Raw genomic sequence first — 18027 nt, 5'->3', positions numbered from 1 at the left:
TAACTGCAATTAATAACCATTTAATGATAATTGAAATTTACAAAACCATCACAAAACCACATTTTGTCTAATTTTGAAAATTGTCTAAATAATGCAGCACAAAAAAAAACATCAAAGATTTGAAGTAAATGCACAAAGCAGCTTTTTAGCATGACAACTACATTTGACTACTGAAATGCATGCATGATACTAGTGACATAAAAATCCGAGCACTTCGCCACTAGTAGCGCGCAGATGTCAACTTGTGGGCAATTGTGCTCATAGAAAGTCACGATGACTTCGGTATCCTGATAGTGTGCAGAAATGTCAACGTGAAAGGCAGTCAATGGAAATAAACTGCTACTAGTAAAACAGAGTCGCCGCACTAGTGCGCTGAATCGTCTCAGAGACCTTAAACGTGTATATCAAGGCTATGGAATGAGCTGAAACGGTTTTCTCATACTAGGCCAGGAGTTCATTCAAGTGGCAGGGTTATTTGAGGGTGTGGCTTCATCCTCATCGCCACGTGACGTCACGGATGCGGTTCTCACATCATATAATAGACCTTGTCCTTACAGGGGGACACAAACAGAAGCAGCTCATGGCAGGACATCCTCGCTCATGCATTTCAAAAGGTGGAAACTACTTACACTTGAAAAAGGCTGTCCAAATCGTCTCGGTCTGTCTGGACGATGCTGGCTGTCTCACGGTGTCCACAGGCCGGGAAGAAGCGCCGAGGTGCAGGCCGCCACTGTGGAGCCACACCCCCCCACCCCCGGGAACCGGACAGCTCGGTAGACGGTCAAGGTCACGTTCGAGAGCGTTCCAAAGTCGCGACTGGCCCGGTCCACTTGTCTCCTCCAGTAGCCATCTCTTGTTTCTGTCAGTCTGCCACTCCTGCGTCAAGGCACCACGAGCGAGGCAACGACAACACTTCCGGGTTGGGCTTTCAAAATAGCATACTTGACAATGAGCACACTGAAAATAAAAGCGACGCGTTTCAAAATAAATCACTGACAATGAACAGACTGAACGCGAAAATATTGCCATGTAGGTCCATCCATTCATTACAATACTTACCTTACCGTCCAAACACACGTCTGTTTAATTAAAAGCTTGTATTTGGGCAATTTCCTCATCAAAAACAATGAAAAACCTACCTGCATCCATGACGTCAAGATGGATTTAACTTCAGTTTCTTCGTGGATACCAAGAAGTACAACCAATTGAACTCACCGAGTATTCAATGATGATGGAGTAAATGAAAGGTCCATTGTTCTCTATTGAAGTATTAAACCAGGGCTGGACAAACTTGGTCCTCGAGGGCAGGAGTCCTGCAGGTTTGGGATGTTTCCCTTCTCCAACACAGCTGATATATGATCAGATCATCAGCAAGCTCTGCATAAGCCTGATAACGATCATGTTGATTGGAATCAGCTTGTGTTGGAAGCGGGTTAGTAACCAGTATTAGTATTAGTTCAGAAAAAAATGACTTAACCATTTTTGTAGTCCTGCAAGGAACAAAAATAAATAAATAAAATTAAACTTTTTAAGCAAGTAGGCATTACACTGATAAAAAAATCTGCACTCTTTAGATATTTTATTTAACAAAATGTAAAGTACGAGAAGAACAGAAAACAGAAGAAAACAGAAAACGCAAAAGAAACGAGGACTATTTTTGGTTCCTTTGCACGTTCAATGAATCTGTTGTGTGAGAAAAGTAAAACATTTGTTTCCAGTGCTACAGAATCATTAGCTTTTTTAAAATCACGTCCAAACAAGAAATGACACATTTAAGAAGAAAAATCGTTCGACTACATGTGAACTTCTCGACACGAGGTAACAATCAAAGCCATGGGTTGTGCTGTGACGGGAGTACAGATGTTTAGAATGTGATGATGTCAGAATACATTCGAAGTGCGTCCACTTCAAGCGTTGTTGCATAGCTGTCCCCAAACACAAACCGCGCGCTGCTAAATATGGGGGAGGACATTCATATTACTGGCTAATATTTATGACATCTTTAGCGTTCCAACAAATAGCGTTCCTAATACGACATATCATGTGACGTTGACGGCTCTTGAAGCAACCAGATGTTTCTCAAAAAAGGGGGAATGTGGAGTCACTTCATACAACATTAAGATGAAATGATAGCACGGAGGATTCGTTTTCAAAAGTTTCATTCCTGCGTGGCGACGGGCTGCGGCGCTTCCGCCCGGGTGTCCGTGTTCATTTCCGGGTTCTGGGAGCTGGATTTGGGGGCGGCGTGGCTGCTCGGGCCGCCTTCCGCCAGAGAGTCCGCGGGTGTCGGGGAGGGGCATTCCGGGTCGGAGGTGGGCGGCGCCGGGCTGCCGCTGAGCTTTTGTACCTTCTTGTTGAGCTCGTTGCGTTCCACTTTGAGGGCGCGCCGCAGCTTCTCCAGCCGCTGGACTTTACCTTGGAGGGCTTCGAACTCGCGGTCTTGTGTGGATTTCTGTGCGGAACGCGTCAAAGTTCATTTTCAAAGTTATGGAGGATGTTGGACATGACTTTTTTTCAGAATATATTGTACTTTAGATCCCCCCCCCACACACAAAAACCCAATACCAGATTATTTAAAAAAAAAAAAGGAAAATAAATAAATTAATGGCAATTTTCTAGTTCCTGATTGTAAAATGGCCACTAGAGGGCGGCCTAGCGTGAGTACTGATACCTTTAAATAAGACCAAGTATCTGACTCGCCCAGCAAAATTGGAGTTACTAATTTGATGAAAACACCAATGATATATAGAGGAAAACTTATCTTTTTTTTCCTGGCAAAGGACAAGGGTTCAACACAACCTCCAATTTCAAATCATCATCATCACAGTATTAGCAAATCTTGAGCACGAAAAGCAATCGTGCGCCACGTCGTCTAGTCGTAGTACAAGAATGAATCGCATAGTATTTAAAATGTAAACTTTAACTACTGTATATTCAATCGATTGGAATTTAATCTTCAAGGGCTTTTTTAAACATTTATTTACAATGTTTATTTTTTGTACATTTTAATTATTATTATTATTTTTTTAACTTACAACCTTGCTTTTAAGCAACTATAAATGGTGAGATTTTATTTTATTTTTTTGTACATAGTGAATGAAGTCTGATTTATATCCAATTGAGACTACAGTATGAATTTTTTTTTTGGGGGGGGCGCTTGTCTGCTATTATTTGTTGAAAAAGTAGAACTGGTGGATTTGAGCTATTTGCTGCAGTGCTCATCGAAATTCAATTACAATTATTACACTCCACAATTACAAAATCTGCATGATGGTAAAAAGAAAAAGATTATTAATACTGAAGTTTGTGTTGTTTAATTTTTTTTAAATAACTAATTTAATACATTTTGTTTCATCTAAAAAGAACTTCCATAATGATCAATGTGTTTCAAATATGATTTTTTTTTTCGCGATTTCAACTATTCCCAAAATAATCGTGATTAATAATCGAGCATCCCTCGTGCTCATTTCCGCTGAGCACCGTTTTGAGTGTTTGCGGTGTCGGGTGTCGCCGCATTACCTCCTCGGCCATCTCCAAAAGAGCTTTGTTGCTGCTCTCCCACCTGGAGCGATACATGGCCGTCTCCTTCTCCAGCTTCTTGATCTTTTTAGTCATCTGCTCAAACGTTAACGAGAGAATCAAAGCAAATCTGTGGGGCGGCCCCTCGCCGCGCTCCTCACCTTCTCCATCTCCTGCTTGAAGGTCGCGAAGACCTCGTTGCTCTTGGACAAGGTGGTCTGGAACTCCTCGAACTTCTCCGTGTACAAGGAAAGCTATGAAAAGCACAAGGCGGCGTTAGGGGCGGGAACGATGGCGACGTTGCGGGGGGGGAGGAGAGGATTGTGGGAAACCTGCTGCTTGAGGTGACCTTCCTGCTGCTTCATCAACTCGCACATGCGTTGAGACTCCAGCGTTTCTTGCAGCAGCTGATGAAGAGAAGACAGTTGGGACGCTTTGGCTGACAAGTGGACGATTTGCGTGTGTGTGTCATCATTTACAAAATTCTTCTCGGTGTCGTGGCGGTCCTCCGACTCGTTGAGGAGCTCCTGCGCCTGGTGGAGTTTGGTGTCCACCAGCTGCTGCTGCAGGTCCTTGTGCTTCACCACTTTCTCGATATGCTGATCAGGGTGAGCGTCATTTAGCCAAGCGGCGCTCATGAAGATTAACTCATTCACTGCCATTGACGGCTATAAACGTCAAAAATTCATTGAACTATTTCTATTAATTTTCCCCCCCACTTTTGTTAACTATAGTAGGATAACCTAGAATTTTTTGATTGTACATTTAGAACAGATATGAAATTTGTGATTAATCACAAGTTAACCAGTGAAGTCATGCGATTAATTACGAATATAAACTTTAATCGTTTGACGCCCCGAATTTGTAATAATCTTAAAAAAAATAAATAAAATTGATTCACTGCCATTGATGGCTATAAACGTCAAAAATTCATTGAACTATTTCTATTAGTTATTTTTTTTCCACTTTTGTTAACAACAGTATGAAAACCTAGATTTTTTTTCATCGTACATTTAGAACAGATACAAAATTTTAATTAGTGAAGTCATGCGATTAATTATGATTCAAAACTTTATATCGCCTGACGCCCCGAATTTTGTAATAATCTTTTCTTTCTTTAAAAAAAAAAAATTTGATTCACTGCCATTGACGGGTATAAACATCAAAAATTCATTTGAACTATTTCTATTAGTTACATTTTTTTCCCACTTTTGTTAACTATAGTATAACCTAGAATTTTTTTATTGTACATTTAGAACAGATATGAAATTTGTGATTAATCACAAGTTAACCAGTGAAGTCATGCGATTAATTACGAATATAAACTTTAATCGCTTGACGCCCCAAATTTTGTAATATTCTTTTCTTCTTTTAAAAAAAAAAAAATTGATTCACTGCCATTGACGGCTATAAACGTCAAAAATTCATTGAACTATTTCTATTAGTTTTTTTTTTCCACTTTTGTTAACAATAGTATGAAAACCTAGATTTTTTTTCATTGTACATTTAGAACAGATACAAAATTTTAATTAGTGAAGTCATGCGATTAATTATGATTCAAAACTTTATATCGCCTGACGCCCCGAATTTTGTAATAATCGTTTCTTCTTTTTAAAAAAATTTTTTGATTCACTGCCATTGACGGCTATAAACGTCAAAAATTCATTTTAACTATTTCTATTTGTTACATTTTTTTCCCACTTTTGTTAACTATACTATAACCTAGAATTTTTTTTATCGTACATTTAGAAGAGATATACAATTTGTGATTAATCGAGAGTTAACTAGTGAAGTCATGCGATTAATTACAATTTTAAAAAAATATCGCCTCTTGCCCCTAATTTTTAATAATTAAAAAAAAAAAAATTATGGCAGTAAATGAGTTAACGGCGGAGACGCACCTCTTCCCGTAACTTGTACTGTTCGTGGAGCTTTTTCAGCTTCTCGGCAAGCTCTGTGTTCTCCTGCCGAAGGCTGGCGTTCCTCTCGTTGTGCTGCTCCATTTGCACCTGGATGTCGTTGAGCGTCATCTGAAAATGCGAAGTCACCTCTTTTCGTTTCTCCTCCTCCAGACGCGTCCTCTGTATCCCTTCGTCCTGTGGAGGAAAGAAAAGAGCACGTCCAAAGTGAATCGTTGGATGGATGACGTCACAAAATGTCGATTTTAAAGTAAGTTGTGATTATAGTAAAAAACTTATGTCATGTTAGAATAATTTTGTCAAGAACTACTTTGTAATGTTTTGACCCTAAAGTGCCAATATTGTGAGAGTATTTTCTTCAAAATAAAATTGCAATGCTTAATAGCATTTTTTTCAGAATAGTGTTGTAATGTTATGAAGATGATTTTATTTTTTGAAGACAAAGTTGTATTACAAGAACAATGGTGAAGAAAAAAGTAAATTTGTCAGGAAAAAAAACATAATACAAAACAAAAGCTTGAATACAACTATCTCAATATATTAATATATTAAATTATCATTTTAGAGAATATAGTCCTAATTTTATGAAAATTAAAAAAAAAATTGAACAAAAATGCTAACGTTATTTATTTTTAAAACTATTCTAAGAAAAACATTTTAATATTAAATGAATTAAAAAATACAAGTGCTTGCAAAGGTTATTTTTTTGTTTTGAGAAAAAAAAAATCATGTAACTAGAATTTATCAATTCAGCTCTAGAAAAAAAATTGACTACTGTAAAATTATCAGCTTCTCTGATTTCTAAATATAGTGTTTAATTCTCTACATTACTGAAAACATCATTGCAAAATTCCAAATAAAAACATCCATCTAGAAAATGTACTTGCAGAAAGCTTAAAATGATCAAAGTCCCCCCCCCCAAAAAAAAGTCCAGTGTTTTTTTGGTCTCTTATTTTTTTGTTTATAGTTCAGTACGTTTCGTTTTGCTAAAATTGCTAAATTGAAAGCCAAAATTCCAACGTTCAACAGGTAGCGCTACAATTTGTCTTTACCACAAACTAAAGGAAATGATTTGTGCAAGCTTGGCGACCTTGAGTGTGCGGTTGTGCCTCTGCAGCTCGCGGCAGAGGCTCTCCAGCTTGCTGCGAGCCAGGATGGCCTTGCTGTGTTCGTTCCTCAGGTTGTCCTTCTCCTGCACCAGCTGCGTTTGCTTCTTCTGCAGCGCTCGCATCTGCTTCTGCCGGTTTCGATGCTCCTCCAGCTGCCGTCGACACACACACACACACACAAACGCCATTTAACAAAGCACATTTTCTGGTCTTGGTGAAGAAGAAGAAGAAGAGAGGAAAACGCTCACCAGTTCAGCATACTTCTTGCAGAGGCCTGTTAGCTTCTCCTCTGGTGTGCTCAACGTGTTGAGGGTTTGCATGAGGAGGGTGATTTCTTTGCCTGTAATAAAATCAGTTTAATCAGTACTTCCAACTAGTGATGGGACGAACAACACTGGCGCGCCAGCACTGTGCCGAGTGCGCAAGTGTGAAACCCCGTATCGGCGCGTGTATCGCTTTAATAAAAAAAATCACGTGACCGAAACAGGAAGTGTGTCGTTTGGATGTGCCGCGCCAAATTGTATTTATAGGTAGACAAACTGTATCAACATGTTGCGTGTTTGTTGGATGGAGAGGAAACTGTTTTCTGTTGCTGTAAATTTACCTGTGCCTGTTGGATTTTTGTTTGTTTCCACTCATGGATCGTTGTAGAAAATTTTCACAAGTCTGGAATCATTTTGATCTTTTGACGCCACATAAGGTAAATCTTTCCCTACTTTGGGCATTGTTTTCTGTTTTTTAATTAAATGTGTCTACTCGCCTTGGAGCAATCACACTTCAAAAACTTTTGTTTCTCAATAAAAATGTATGACAGAATCTGTTTTTAGTGTATTATTACATATGGTTTAAAACTTTTAACAAAATCCCATACAGAAGTTAAACATTTTAACTTTTATTATTTATTTTATTACATACAAATTTGCTATATTTTACAAGCCAACTCATATGAGCATCTAATAAACAACTTAACTCAGCAAGCAAATGGACCAACTGAAATTATACAAAGATGAGATCATATTTTAAGTAAAAGACTAGCAAGTGAATAAATAAAATTTATGAAATTTATTTTATAAATATAAATTCATAAGCTAATAAGGTTTACAGCATGCACGTTTTACCATCTTATTTTCATTTTGTTTATCTGCAATGATTTTAGATCTACAGCAGAGGTCACTATTGAGTGACCAACACAGTCGCAATACAGTGTCAATACAGTTTGTCTAATGTGTCAATACACTCCTTGAGGTATCATCGTCCCATCACTACTTCCAACCCCCCCCCTCCAAGTATCTGCAGACCGTAAGTATTTGCACCTCACCCAAACCCTTCACTTTCTTCTTCTCCTGCGTCTTCTTCTGCTCTTTGTCTCCGCCGCCAGCACACCCCTTGCCTTTGCCCGCCCGGGCCCCGTCACCCGCTTTGACGTTGAAGTCGAGGCTGTCCGACTGGCCGTTGGCGAGGGCGCCAGCGTCGTCCGAAAGGCTCTCTCTGCAGTAGATGTTGAGGATGTCCTCCAGCTGACGGCTCAGCTCGGTGGCCTTGTCGCTTCGCGTCTGAGCTGTTGCCGCTGAGGAGGGAGAAAAGCGGGTTAGAAGAAAATAATGAGGTACAGGCAAGGGTTCACTGAACATCCGTATATTACCTTCACTCGCCGCTTCATCTCCTTGAGGCGTCGTTGCAGACTCTTGAGGACAGCTATTGCTGTCCACGTTGTCCTGGGTGACAGACTCCTCTGTGTTTTGCTTCATCATCTCGGAATTCTGTTTTTTAAATTTTATTTTAAGGATAGGCTGGTTTGCAAAGGCATCAAGTTGCAATTCTTTAAAACCCTACAGGCTGATAAGTTTATTGTGGACTCCTGTGAAGTTTAGTCTCTACATAAAAAAAAGTACCTACTAGTCTCCCCTAAAAGCAAAACAAACCGTACATGGCGACGTTCCGAATACCGCCATTGAATAGACGACAGCCACAGATAGTTAGACGCTATATGGCAAATAGGCACTCATGGTCATGTTTCAAAAACGCAACGCTAAATCGATTCGGGTTTACATTAATGGCTATTTGCCTTTAAACTTTCACTGCAAACATAAAACTGAATACACAAAGATCGACTTAGGTTGCTTTTGAACTTAGTATATAATGAAACAATACAAAGAAATACAAGCATAATGTATCATGTCAGTTCACCTTACCTTCGCTTTCTTTTGCACTTTGCCACTCATTGTCAGAAAAGCTACCACAAAGCAACAGTAGGGGCAAAATTAGCTTGGGATGCAGTACGTTACTTCAGACAGGATAACAATAACTAAACAATGCACATTATAAGAGTACAATTATTTAAATGATATCCGATCTTTGCAGACAATATAGACTATTTCTGTAGATTCAATGAGTGAAATGCTACGAGCCAGGCTGCTACCATGAGCTAAAATGTGTACACTTCCGGTTTGAACTTCGTCTTCTTCTTCGTTTTTTTCAATGATGGTTTCGCTGTCTTTAGATACATATGCGGAGATACCACATTTGGCGCTGAATAATACGTAGACGTCGCTGCCATAGTGGATGTGGCAAAGTAGATCTCGCGGGAAGTGAAGGTTCCCTTTGCCACATCCAGTAAGGCGGCAACGTCGACGTATGTCTGCGCCAAATGTGGTATTTATCACAGGGCGTCCTCGGATTTGCCTGACTCCAATTCCACATATTTTCCGGTGGTACACCGGGGCGTGCATGTATGCATATAAAATCAAAATCTTAAATACTACCCAAACCCATTTTTCTTTTAAACGTCATCAAATACATTTAAAGCAATGACACACCACTCACACTTGTCAACTACACCAAAGTTCATAGCCTCGTTTTGCGGGTTGCTCTACGCAACTTCAGTTGAATAAACTAAAAATATCGAATTTACTTCTCGCGTTCGTGTATTACTGACAAAAACTTTGTTTCAGGCATATATGGTGGCTAGTTAAGAAGGGTCCTGATTCACATGCGTCAGAAACTACACACGCTTCGGGCTTTTAGCGTAGCACGGGGGTTCTGCGGTTAAATGTACACAAATATTTCTTGTTCACTTTTGTACCAAGATTGCACGCCACTTTGGGTTATTTGCGCTGATCACGTTGCTTCGTATACGTTCCTCTAGAGCTGTACTCTTCCGCAAAATGGGGAAAAGAAGCAGACAGAGGCAGAAAAATCAGCCGGCAGGCAGAGACGACAGAGACGCTGTAAGAGTCACTCTTCTGCTCTAACTCTTGAAAAAAATGTTTTTAACTGGTGTGTTTTTAGTCTATACCTCCAGTCTGTTTAACGAGCTGTTGTATTGTTTATAGCATAGCAATAACAATTATGAAAGCAAAACCAGTTGTTTACTAGAGTCCAGTGCAATTAAAAAAAACGCGATTTGTTTTCTTGTTGACGAAAGGCTAAATGTTCTAAATGTGCTAAATTCCAAACAAGAAAATCGGAGTCAAATTAAAAGTTGTTTGTGATGCAGGGTTGGGGTGCTGGTTATGCTGACATTGTTAAGGAAAACAAGCTGTTTGAGCACTACTACAAGGAACAAGGCTTGATTCCAGAGGGAGAGTTTGAACAGTTTATGGATATAATGAGAGAGCCGCTGCCAGCCACCATACGCATCACTGGATATAAAAGGTAAAGTTCCCAGAAAACAAATAAGGATGTTTTTGTGGAGGGCTGGAATTGAAATAATTGTATTGAATTCATTTCAATGGGGAAAATTGCGTTGACGTCCATCTTTTGCTCCCCGGTTGCAGCCACGCCAAGGAAATCCTCCACTGCCTGAAAGAAAAGTACTTTAAGGATATTCAGGAGTTGGAGATCGACGGCCAGAAGATCGAGGCTCCGCAGCCTCTCAGCTGGTAATCTTCATCCTGAGATGTTTGCTTGCAAGCACAGTTGCAAGAAAAAACGCTCACTGTGCCCACTTTTCCCAGGTATCCGGACGAGCAAGCCTGGCACACCAACATGAGTCGCAAGATTATCAGGAAGTCGCCCCTGCTGGAGAAGTTCCACCAGTTTCTTGTCAGCGAGACAGAGTCGGTGAGTATGTGCCAAGAGAGAGCGGCGGCTTAAACGAGGAAGTAAAGTGAGTAAGACGGAATACCAGACGCAAAATTCTGAATGATCTTGTTTTATGTTGACCTTTTTGTAGGGTAACATTAGCCGCCAGGAAGCCGTCAGTATGATCCCTCCACTTCTCCTCAATATTGAGTCCAATCACAAGGTAATAAGAGGGTCACATTTGAATCGAAATTTGAATATTGTGGAAAACGGCATTTATTTTATAGTACTTCAATAAAAAAAAAAGTGAATCTATAGATTCAGTACACAGAGAAATATTTTATCCATCCATTTATATCATTTAAATTAGTATGCTTTTAATTATTGCATTTTTCCAGCCGAGAAAGTCTGAAAATTCAAACAACCAATAATGAAAATGTTTTTTGTTTTTTTTACTGTTAAAATGACGCAATTGCCAACAGACTGCTAACATTTTTATGTTTCGTGAAGATTTTGGACATGTGCGCAGCGCCGGGCTCAAAGACAGCCCAGCTGATTGAAATGCTTCACTCTGACATGGAAGTGCCATTTCCAGGTAAGAATTCCATTTTGCCGTCACAAACAACCTTGTGTGAATAATTGTGTATTCAGTGGAACCTCAACTCAGTCTTGACATGACTTATAAGTCACAGACAATATAACAATACTCACAGGCTCTTTATCCTCTGTGGAAAAAAATGACTTACTGAGCTTAGATGACTCTGACGCTTATTTATGTAATTATACTGCCCCCTTGTGGCCAAGCACCCACACCAGAAGGCGCAGCATCATGACATTTTCCATTCATTTCAATGGGGAAAGACGATTTGTCACACGAGTGCTTTGCGTCACGGGCTGAATTAACCTCGGCGTGACTTGTCCGATCCATTCCAGAGGGCTTTGTCATCGCCAACGACGTGGACAACAAACGCTGCTACCTGCTGGTGCACCAGGCCAAGCGTCTCAACAGCCCGTGCATCATGGTGGCCAACCACGACGCCTCCTGCATCCCCATGCTGCAGATCCAAGGTGCCGACGGGAAGAAGGACGTCCTCTTCTACGACCGCATCTTGTGCGACGTGCCCTGCAGGTCAGGAAATACTGACCATGTGCACGTTTTTTTTTTTTTTTGGGGGGGGGGGGGGATTTTTTGTTTAACTCATTCACTGCCATTGACGGCTATAGACGTCACAAATTCATTTCAACTTTTTCTATTAGTTTAACATTTTTTCCACTTTTATTAACAAGAGTATGAAAACCTAGAAAAAAATTATTGGACATTTTGAACAGATATAAAATTTCTAATTAATCATGAGTTAACTATTGAAGTCATGTGATTAATTACAATTAAAAAATTGTAATCGCGATAAAAAAAAAAGATAAAAAATTCAGGCAATTAATTTTTTAAAATCCTAATTAATCGCACAACTTCACAAATTTTATATGTTTTAAATGTACTGTACAGTAAAAAAATTGGAAATAGGTTTTCATACTCTTGTTAACAAAAGTGGGAAAAAATGTTAAACTAATAGAAATAGTTAAAATGATTTTTTGACGTTAATAGCCGTCAACGGCAGTGAATGAATAAAAAAAAAAAAGATTATAAAAAATTAGGGGCGTCCGGCGATTACATTTTTTTATCGTAATTAATGGCATGACTTCAATAGTTAACTCACGATTAATCACATTTTTATATCTGTTCTAAATGTACAATAAAAACAATTCTAGGTTTTTATACTCTTGTAAACAAAAGTAGAAAAAATGTTAAACTAATAGAAAAAGTTCAAATGAATTTTTGACGTCTATAACCGTCAATGGCAGTGAATGAGTTAAAAATCGGAACCAATTGCGCTCGGTGTTGTCGCAGCGGTGACGGCACGATGAGGAAGAATATCGACGTGTGGAAGAAGTGGACGACCAGCAACAGCCTGCACCTTCACGGGTGAGCAGAGGCAGCGATTATGCGCTCCGGCGGCCTTTTAACTTTTTTTTATTTATTTTTTACGTTAAATCAAATGGCTTTTAATGGCAGGGCTGCGGAGCCGGCTCTCGAGGTGCTAATTATAAAAGTTGGCAGTGTTACAGTGTGCGTTTCCACTCACCAGCCTCCAGCTGCGCATCGCCGTGCGTGGCGTTGAACAGCTGGCCGTGGGCGGCAGGATGGTCTATTCCACCTGTTCCCTCAACCCCATCGAGGACGAGGCTGTCATAGCGGCGCTCCTGGAGAAAAGCGAAGGTATCAAACGCTCAAGGACTTTGATTTTGGACTACATTTGCCTTTTTAGGATATGGACATGTTTTTTTTTTTTTGGTGGGGCCATGCCTCTTTGAAAACATGCGACTCCATGGGTGTGACCTTCAGCTTTATAAGACCATTTGAATTTTTCAATATTACATGATTATGGCGCAGTCATCTTTTTTTGGGTTGGGTTGAAATTGTTGAATTGTATTTCAATTTATGAGACCCCCAAAAACAGCATGATTTTTCTTTGTAAACAGCAGCGCATCGCCGCGGCAACAGCGTGCCACGCAGTTAACTCTTTGACTGCCAAAAACGTTAAATAACGTTTAGTAAAATCCTATGGAGGAGTGCCAAAGACGTTAAAAGACGTTTGTTTCAAAACAGAGGTGAAATTAACCATTTTCTATTGTTGATTACTGAAAAACGGAATAAGGTAGAAACAAACTTTTTTCTTCTGATGAAAGATGAGAGTACAATCTTTCATTTGGTAGTATGTGTGTTTCCATAGTCCAAACACATAATTTTCTGTGGACCTTGAAAGATCAGTCAAAATGCTTAAATCGGCTGGCACCCACGGCATCCCTTTTCTGAAAACGTCTGTCAGTCAAAGAGTTAAAAAATATCAATAACTTTTTATCTGAACCATTTTTAGATGAAACAAGCAAAATTTGAAGACACTCAGATTAATTCTTTGTCAGCTATAATATACAAAATGAGTCCTTACTTCATTGCTTGTCACATTAACGTTGCAAGGCGCACTGGAGCTGGTCGACTGTTCTTCCGACCTGCCCGGCTTGAAGTGGATGCCCGGCGTCACTTCCTGGAAGGTACGACGACAACAGCAAAAGACATCATTTCAACTAATAGCTCTGACTGGATGCCAAATGGGTGCGCTGGAAACAATTGTCATATCTCTCCAGCTGATGACTAAAGAGGGCAAGTGGTACGCCGACTGGTCGGAGGTTCCGACCAGCCGCCACACTCAAATCAGGCCCACCATGTTCGCGCCAACGGATGCGGAAAAGCTGGCTGGCATGCATCTGGAGCGGTGGTATGGACACGCATGCACACAAATGTCATCCATGACATCACAGTTGGATGGCAGTGAAACATCCTGGCCTGCAGGTGGCACTGTTGCCACATGATTCAGTCTGTCTTATGAAACGGATCGATTTTCGGGGGAAAAAAAACAAGTGCATTTGAAACCCGATTTGATGCGAATCTTTTCTTGTCAGTATGAGGATTCTGCCACATCACCAAAACACGGGAGGTTTCTTCGTGGCTGTGCTGGTGAAGAAAGCCCCGATGCCCTGGAACAAAAGATATCCCAAGGTGCTTTCTCATTAACAACCATGGATGATTAAACCGTCATTCTCACCAGACCGACTTTCCCTCACCTGTTCAGTTCTTCTCATCCCAGCTGCTAACAAATGACATTTCCTTGTCCCGCTCGCCCCCAGCTGAGGAAAGAGGCCTCGTCTGGCTCCGAAGCCCAAACGCAAAGCTCGGCGGCGGCGGCGGAGACGCCCTGCCTCCCTGAGGGAGAGGAGATGCAGGAAGAAGGCGCCGAGAGAAAAGGAGACGGGGAGGAGGCCCAGCAGGGAGCACCCAAAGGAGCTTCTTCGAGCGACAAACAAGATGGCGTGTGTGGGTGAGTCAAGAAAATAAGAACAGGTCAACAAATTAAGAGTCCATTTCACCACTTTTTTGTCTTTCTTTCCTTAGACCGCCACCCTCCAAAAAGGTGAAGCTGTTTGGATACAAGGAAGATCCGTTTGTGTTCCTCAGTGAAGATGACCCCGTTTTCACCACCATACAGTGAGTCTCCTTACAAGTTTTTTTTTTTTAACACAAAAAAAAACCAAAAACCTAAATGGATAATTGAATGTCCTCCAGATCCTTCTACGACTTGTCTCCAAACTTCCCCAAGAGGAACGTCCTGACCAGAACGCACGAGGGCAAGAAGAGACATTTGTACATGGTGTCCAAAGAGTTGCGCAACGTGATGCTCAACAACAGCGAGCGCATGAAGGTGCCGGACTTTACGGTCACATTTCAAATCGAGAGTAATTTGTTCCCAGATGGCTCTTTTTTTTTTTTTTTTTGACATACTGGGAATCCTCGAGCTACGTCGTTTCAGCTTCGTCCGTAGCACCTTCTTTTTCGTTAATTTCCCACAGTAATCACGCCATTTTAAAGTTATTTAAAGTTTAAAGTCACCAGCATAGGAACGGAACTCCGCCGTAACTTTAGGACTCCCTGTATTGAACTCATTCCATCCCAAGAACGTGTAAATACGTTTTTCAATACTTTGTTCTTCACTGCCCAAAAACGTACTTTTACGTTTTTCTAATGTTTTTCTTTTTTTTTTTAATGCAAGAGCACACAGAAATATTTGACGCAGCTTCTGACATGAAGAGGTTGCTTAAAGCAATGCTAGTTATTACAAAAAAACGGCCAGCAGAGAATAAGAGATCATCCATGGTCATGTTTCAACAAGCTCTTTTTTTACAGTGTTTTCACCAGGAATGTGAATAGTGATGAAACTTGGCTATACTCGAATGTTAATTGCTGATACAAATATACTTTCCTGATGATTTCCTGAATCTTTTTTTTTTTTGGTAGGTTCCATGTCTTTCTAGCAATAGAACAGAATATCTTGTAGGCCTTGCAAAATCAGTCAAAATCCAGTAAAACCGCCGGGAGCGAAGGGGGTTGCTTCAGTGAAAATGGCCAGGAGTGAATGAGTTAATATTGCCCTTCAATATTGAATTGAATCATTTCACTTTGAGCCTCGAGCAAGGAAGAGAAGAAAAAAAAAAAAGAACGTTGCACTAATTTTATAATCCAAACCGCCTTAATATAGTCATCCCTGATTATAATTCCGGAAGGGTACTACTGATATTAAAAACTTCTATTTTTCCCCGCTCCCTTCTAGGTGGTAAATACAGGGGTGAAAGTGTGGTCTCGCAACAGCGACGGCGAAGAGTTTGGTTGTGCCTTCAGGCTGGCTCAAGAGGTGAGTCAGGAATTCATCCTTAAACACTTAATAGTTTATCTCTTAAACAGTTTCTTTGAATATGTTTGGAAGCAGTCAAAAAAAACAAAAAAACCCTCTTCTCTTCGCCGTCAGGGTATCTACACTCTGCAGCCGTATATTCGCTCGAGAATCATCACAGTGAGTGTGGAGGACATCAAAGTGCTGCTGACTCAGGAAAACCCCTTCTTCAGCAAATTGGGGGATGACGCCCACGCTCAGGCTAAAAAAATAGGTGGGTTTAAGAAAAAAATCTAATAAATTTAACCTATGGAATTAGATTTCGGCTTCATGTATTTATCTACGTTTGCCTTTTTTTTTTTTTGTAGTTATGGGCAGCATTGTGTTGAAGTACATTCCCAACCCAAAGTAAGTCTTGCAGGTAGTAAACTGGACCCCCCCAAATGTGTTTCCATCACAATTTCTGTGTGCTTTACCTTCCGTTTGCCAGCAACCCAGAAGAGCCGCAGTGTTCCATCCAACTGTGCGGCTGGAGGGGGAAGACGTCCATCCGGGCCTTCGTCCCCCGCAACGAGAGGTACCACTACCTCCGCATGCTGGGCGTGGAGGTCTTCCGGGACAAGCAGGGCGTGGCGGGCTGCAAGCCGGCAGACGAGGAGGCCAAAGGCGAGGAGGAGGAGGGGGCGGGGGGGCTGGATTTGGAGAACGGGAGCGAGAATGGATCATCACAAGCAAAGATGGACGACGACAATAAAGGGTCTAGTGTGTGAGGGTGGAAGGAAGGACTTAGTGAAAAGCGCGTTGAAGCTCTCAGGGCTGCAGGCCACTCCGAAGACCACATTGTTTGTGTGGGAGGAAGAGGAGGAGTTTATTTTTCAGCACAAATGTCATTACAGAAGGAATCCCTGTTCAGAGGAAGACAGCTTGGCTGAAATAATTTTTTTTGGGGGGGGTGCCCCAGGAAGAGGACTTTTTAGTTAATGAAATGGTCTATTTCTTTTATGCTTTAATAATGGTAGTCACCTGGTCTAGTGGCATCACCTTTAAAAGAGTTTTATATTCTTATTTTGTACACCTGTATGAGCAGAAATTGAGCTGAATAAAGGGTGTGAAAGACGATTGATTTCATGTGAAATTATTTTGAAGATTTTTCTTATCTCAGCCATTTTGCCACTTGCTGTCCACTGAAAATGACGTCACAGTTGCTCAGGTAATCACGGCTGAGCTTGCGAACGTCGCAAACGCATAAAACAGCTCAGCAACTGCGATGCTATTATCAGTCCGGAGCAAGTAGCAAAGTGGCTATCCTCTTAGATAGATAGGCTGCAGCGACATGAACAAGATAAGCGGAACAAGATGGATGGATGCTATATAATTGCCATTTGTGCATACGGGTGAAGACAAAAAGATGATTAAAAGGGTACATTCGTTTCAAATATTCAAAATTCACATCTATTTAAGACAGCGTTAGCCCATTGTTAAGGGGCGGATTTGTCGCGATTACTGTCTAGTAGAGTTACCGTGACAACAGCTGTTATGACAAGGACTCACTCACCTCTTGTGCTGCAAAAAGGCAAGGAACCGGACACGCACGTCTCACAGCATCCTGCGCTTGATGACAAATTTGGAGTTTTGACGCTAAAACGAGAGAAAAAGAGAAGCGAAGATGAAGTCAGGGAGGATGAATGAGATTAAAAAAAAAACACCCCAACCCAAGTAGAGACGCGTTTGTGCAAAATGATAAAAGCCTCAGGAAAATGAATAGATGATTGGATGCAGGAGATGGGAAAATCGAATTGGGCAGGTAGAAAAAAGTTTTTACAGCCACTGATAGGATTATATATATGTATGTGTGCGGAACTAAAACTTAATTCTACATGATTACTTTCACTGTTTACTGTCTACCTAAATCAGCTCTTTACAGGGACACACAATGGACATTAGTATTGAGAGACATTACTTAATCAATGAACTAATTAATCAGGCATTAAACTAGACTCCTACGTTCCCTCCTGAATCGTCATTTATTATCTTACCCAGACATTGTGGACAGTTTTATCCTTCCAACTTTGTGGGAACAGTTTGCTAAAAAAAAAACGTTTTTTTTTCCCCCGTTCCCCAATGCACAAAGCAATTAAGGCCATAAAGAGTTTGAAGGCAATCAAACACCTTTGGAAT

General features: G+C 40.7%; 2 protein-coding genes across 3 annotated transcripts; one reads left to right on the top strand and one right to left on the bottom strand.

The window, feature by feature from the left end:
* Positions 1 to 1562: 1562 nt before the first annotated feature.
* txlna (taxilin alpha) lies at positions 1563 to 16462 on the bottom strand. 2 transcript variants are annotated; one of them, XM_077548326.1, is made up of 14 exons: positions 16326 to 16462; positions 14249 to 14387; positions 13576 to 14161; positions 12712 to 12829; positions 8190 to 8307; positions 7866 to 8114; positions 6796 to 6887; positions 6529 to 6699; positions 5421 to 5615; positions 3999 to 4118; positions 3852 to 3926; positions 3681 to 3773; positions 3520 to 3615; positions 1563 to 2452 (listed from the first exon to the last, which is right to left on the bottom strand). In XM_077548326.1, exons 4-14 carry the CDS (start codon positions 12727 to 12729, stop codon positions 2159 to 2161), a joined length of 1521 nt encoding a protein of 506 aa, XP_077404452.1. In that variant the 5' UTR covers positions 12730 to 12829; positions 13576 to 14161; positions 14249 to 14387; positions 16326 to 16462; the 3' UTR covers positions 1563 to 2158. The 2 variants fall into 2 exon arrangements, with proteins under 2 accessions (XP_077404452.1, XP_077404451.1); XM_077548325.1 differs by lacking the exons at positions 12712 to 12829; positions 13576 to 14161; positions 14249 to 14387; positions 16326 to 16462 and adding an exon at positions 8740 to 10890.
* Positions 9515 to 16968, top strand: nsun2 (NOP2/Sun RNA methyltransferase 2). Its single transcript, XM_077548324.1, has 20 exons — positions 9515 to 9598; positions 9693 to 9774; positions 10044 to 10201; positions 10324 to 10428; positions 10504 to 10609; positions 10722 to 10793; positions 11081 to 11165; positions 11504 to 11699; positions 12477 to 12551; positions 12715 to 12845; positions 13605 to 13678; positions 13772 to 13902; positions 14087 to 14183; positions 14312 to 14502; positions 14577 to 14669; positions 14748 to 14883; positions 15790 to 15870; positions 15985 to 16123; positions 16218 to 16257; positions 16340 to 16968. The coding sequence occupies exons 2-20, from the start codon at positions 9712 to 9714 to the stop codon at positions 16617 to 16619; spliced, it is 2253 nt and encodes a 750-aa protein (XP_077404450.1). The 5' UTR covers positions 9515 to 9598; positions 9693 to 9711; the 3' UTR covers positions 16620 to 16968.
* The last annotated feature ends 1059 nt before the right edge of the window (positions 16969 to 18027 follow it).

This window comes from Vanacampus margaritifer, chromosome 17 (genome assembly GCF_051991255.1).
Source record: "Vanacampus margaritifer isolate UIUO_Vmar chromosome 17, RoL_Vmar_1.0, whole genome shotgun sequence".
NCBI lineage: Eukaryota > Metazoa > Chordata > Actinopteri > Syngnathiformes > Syngnathidae > Vanacampus > Vanacampus margaritifer.
Note: the sequence above shows the minus strand (reverse complement) of the source record. Positions and strands in the feature narration are given on the sequence as shown.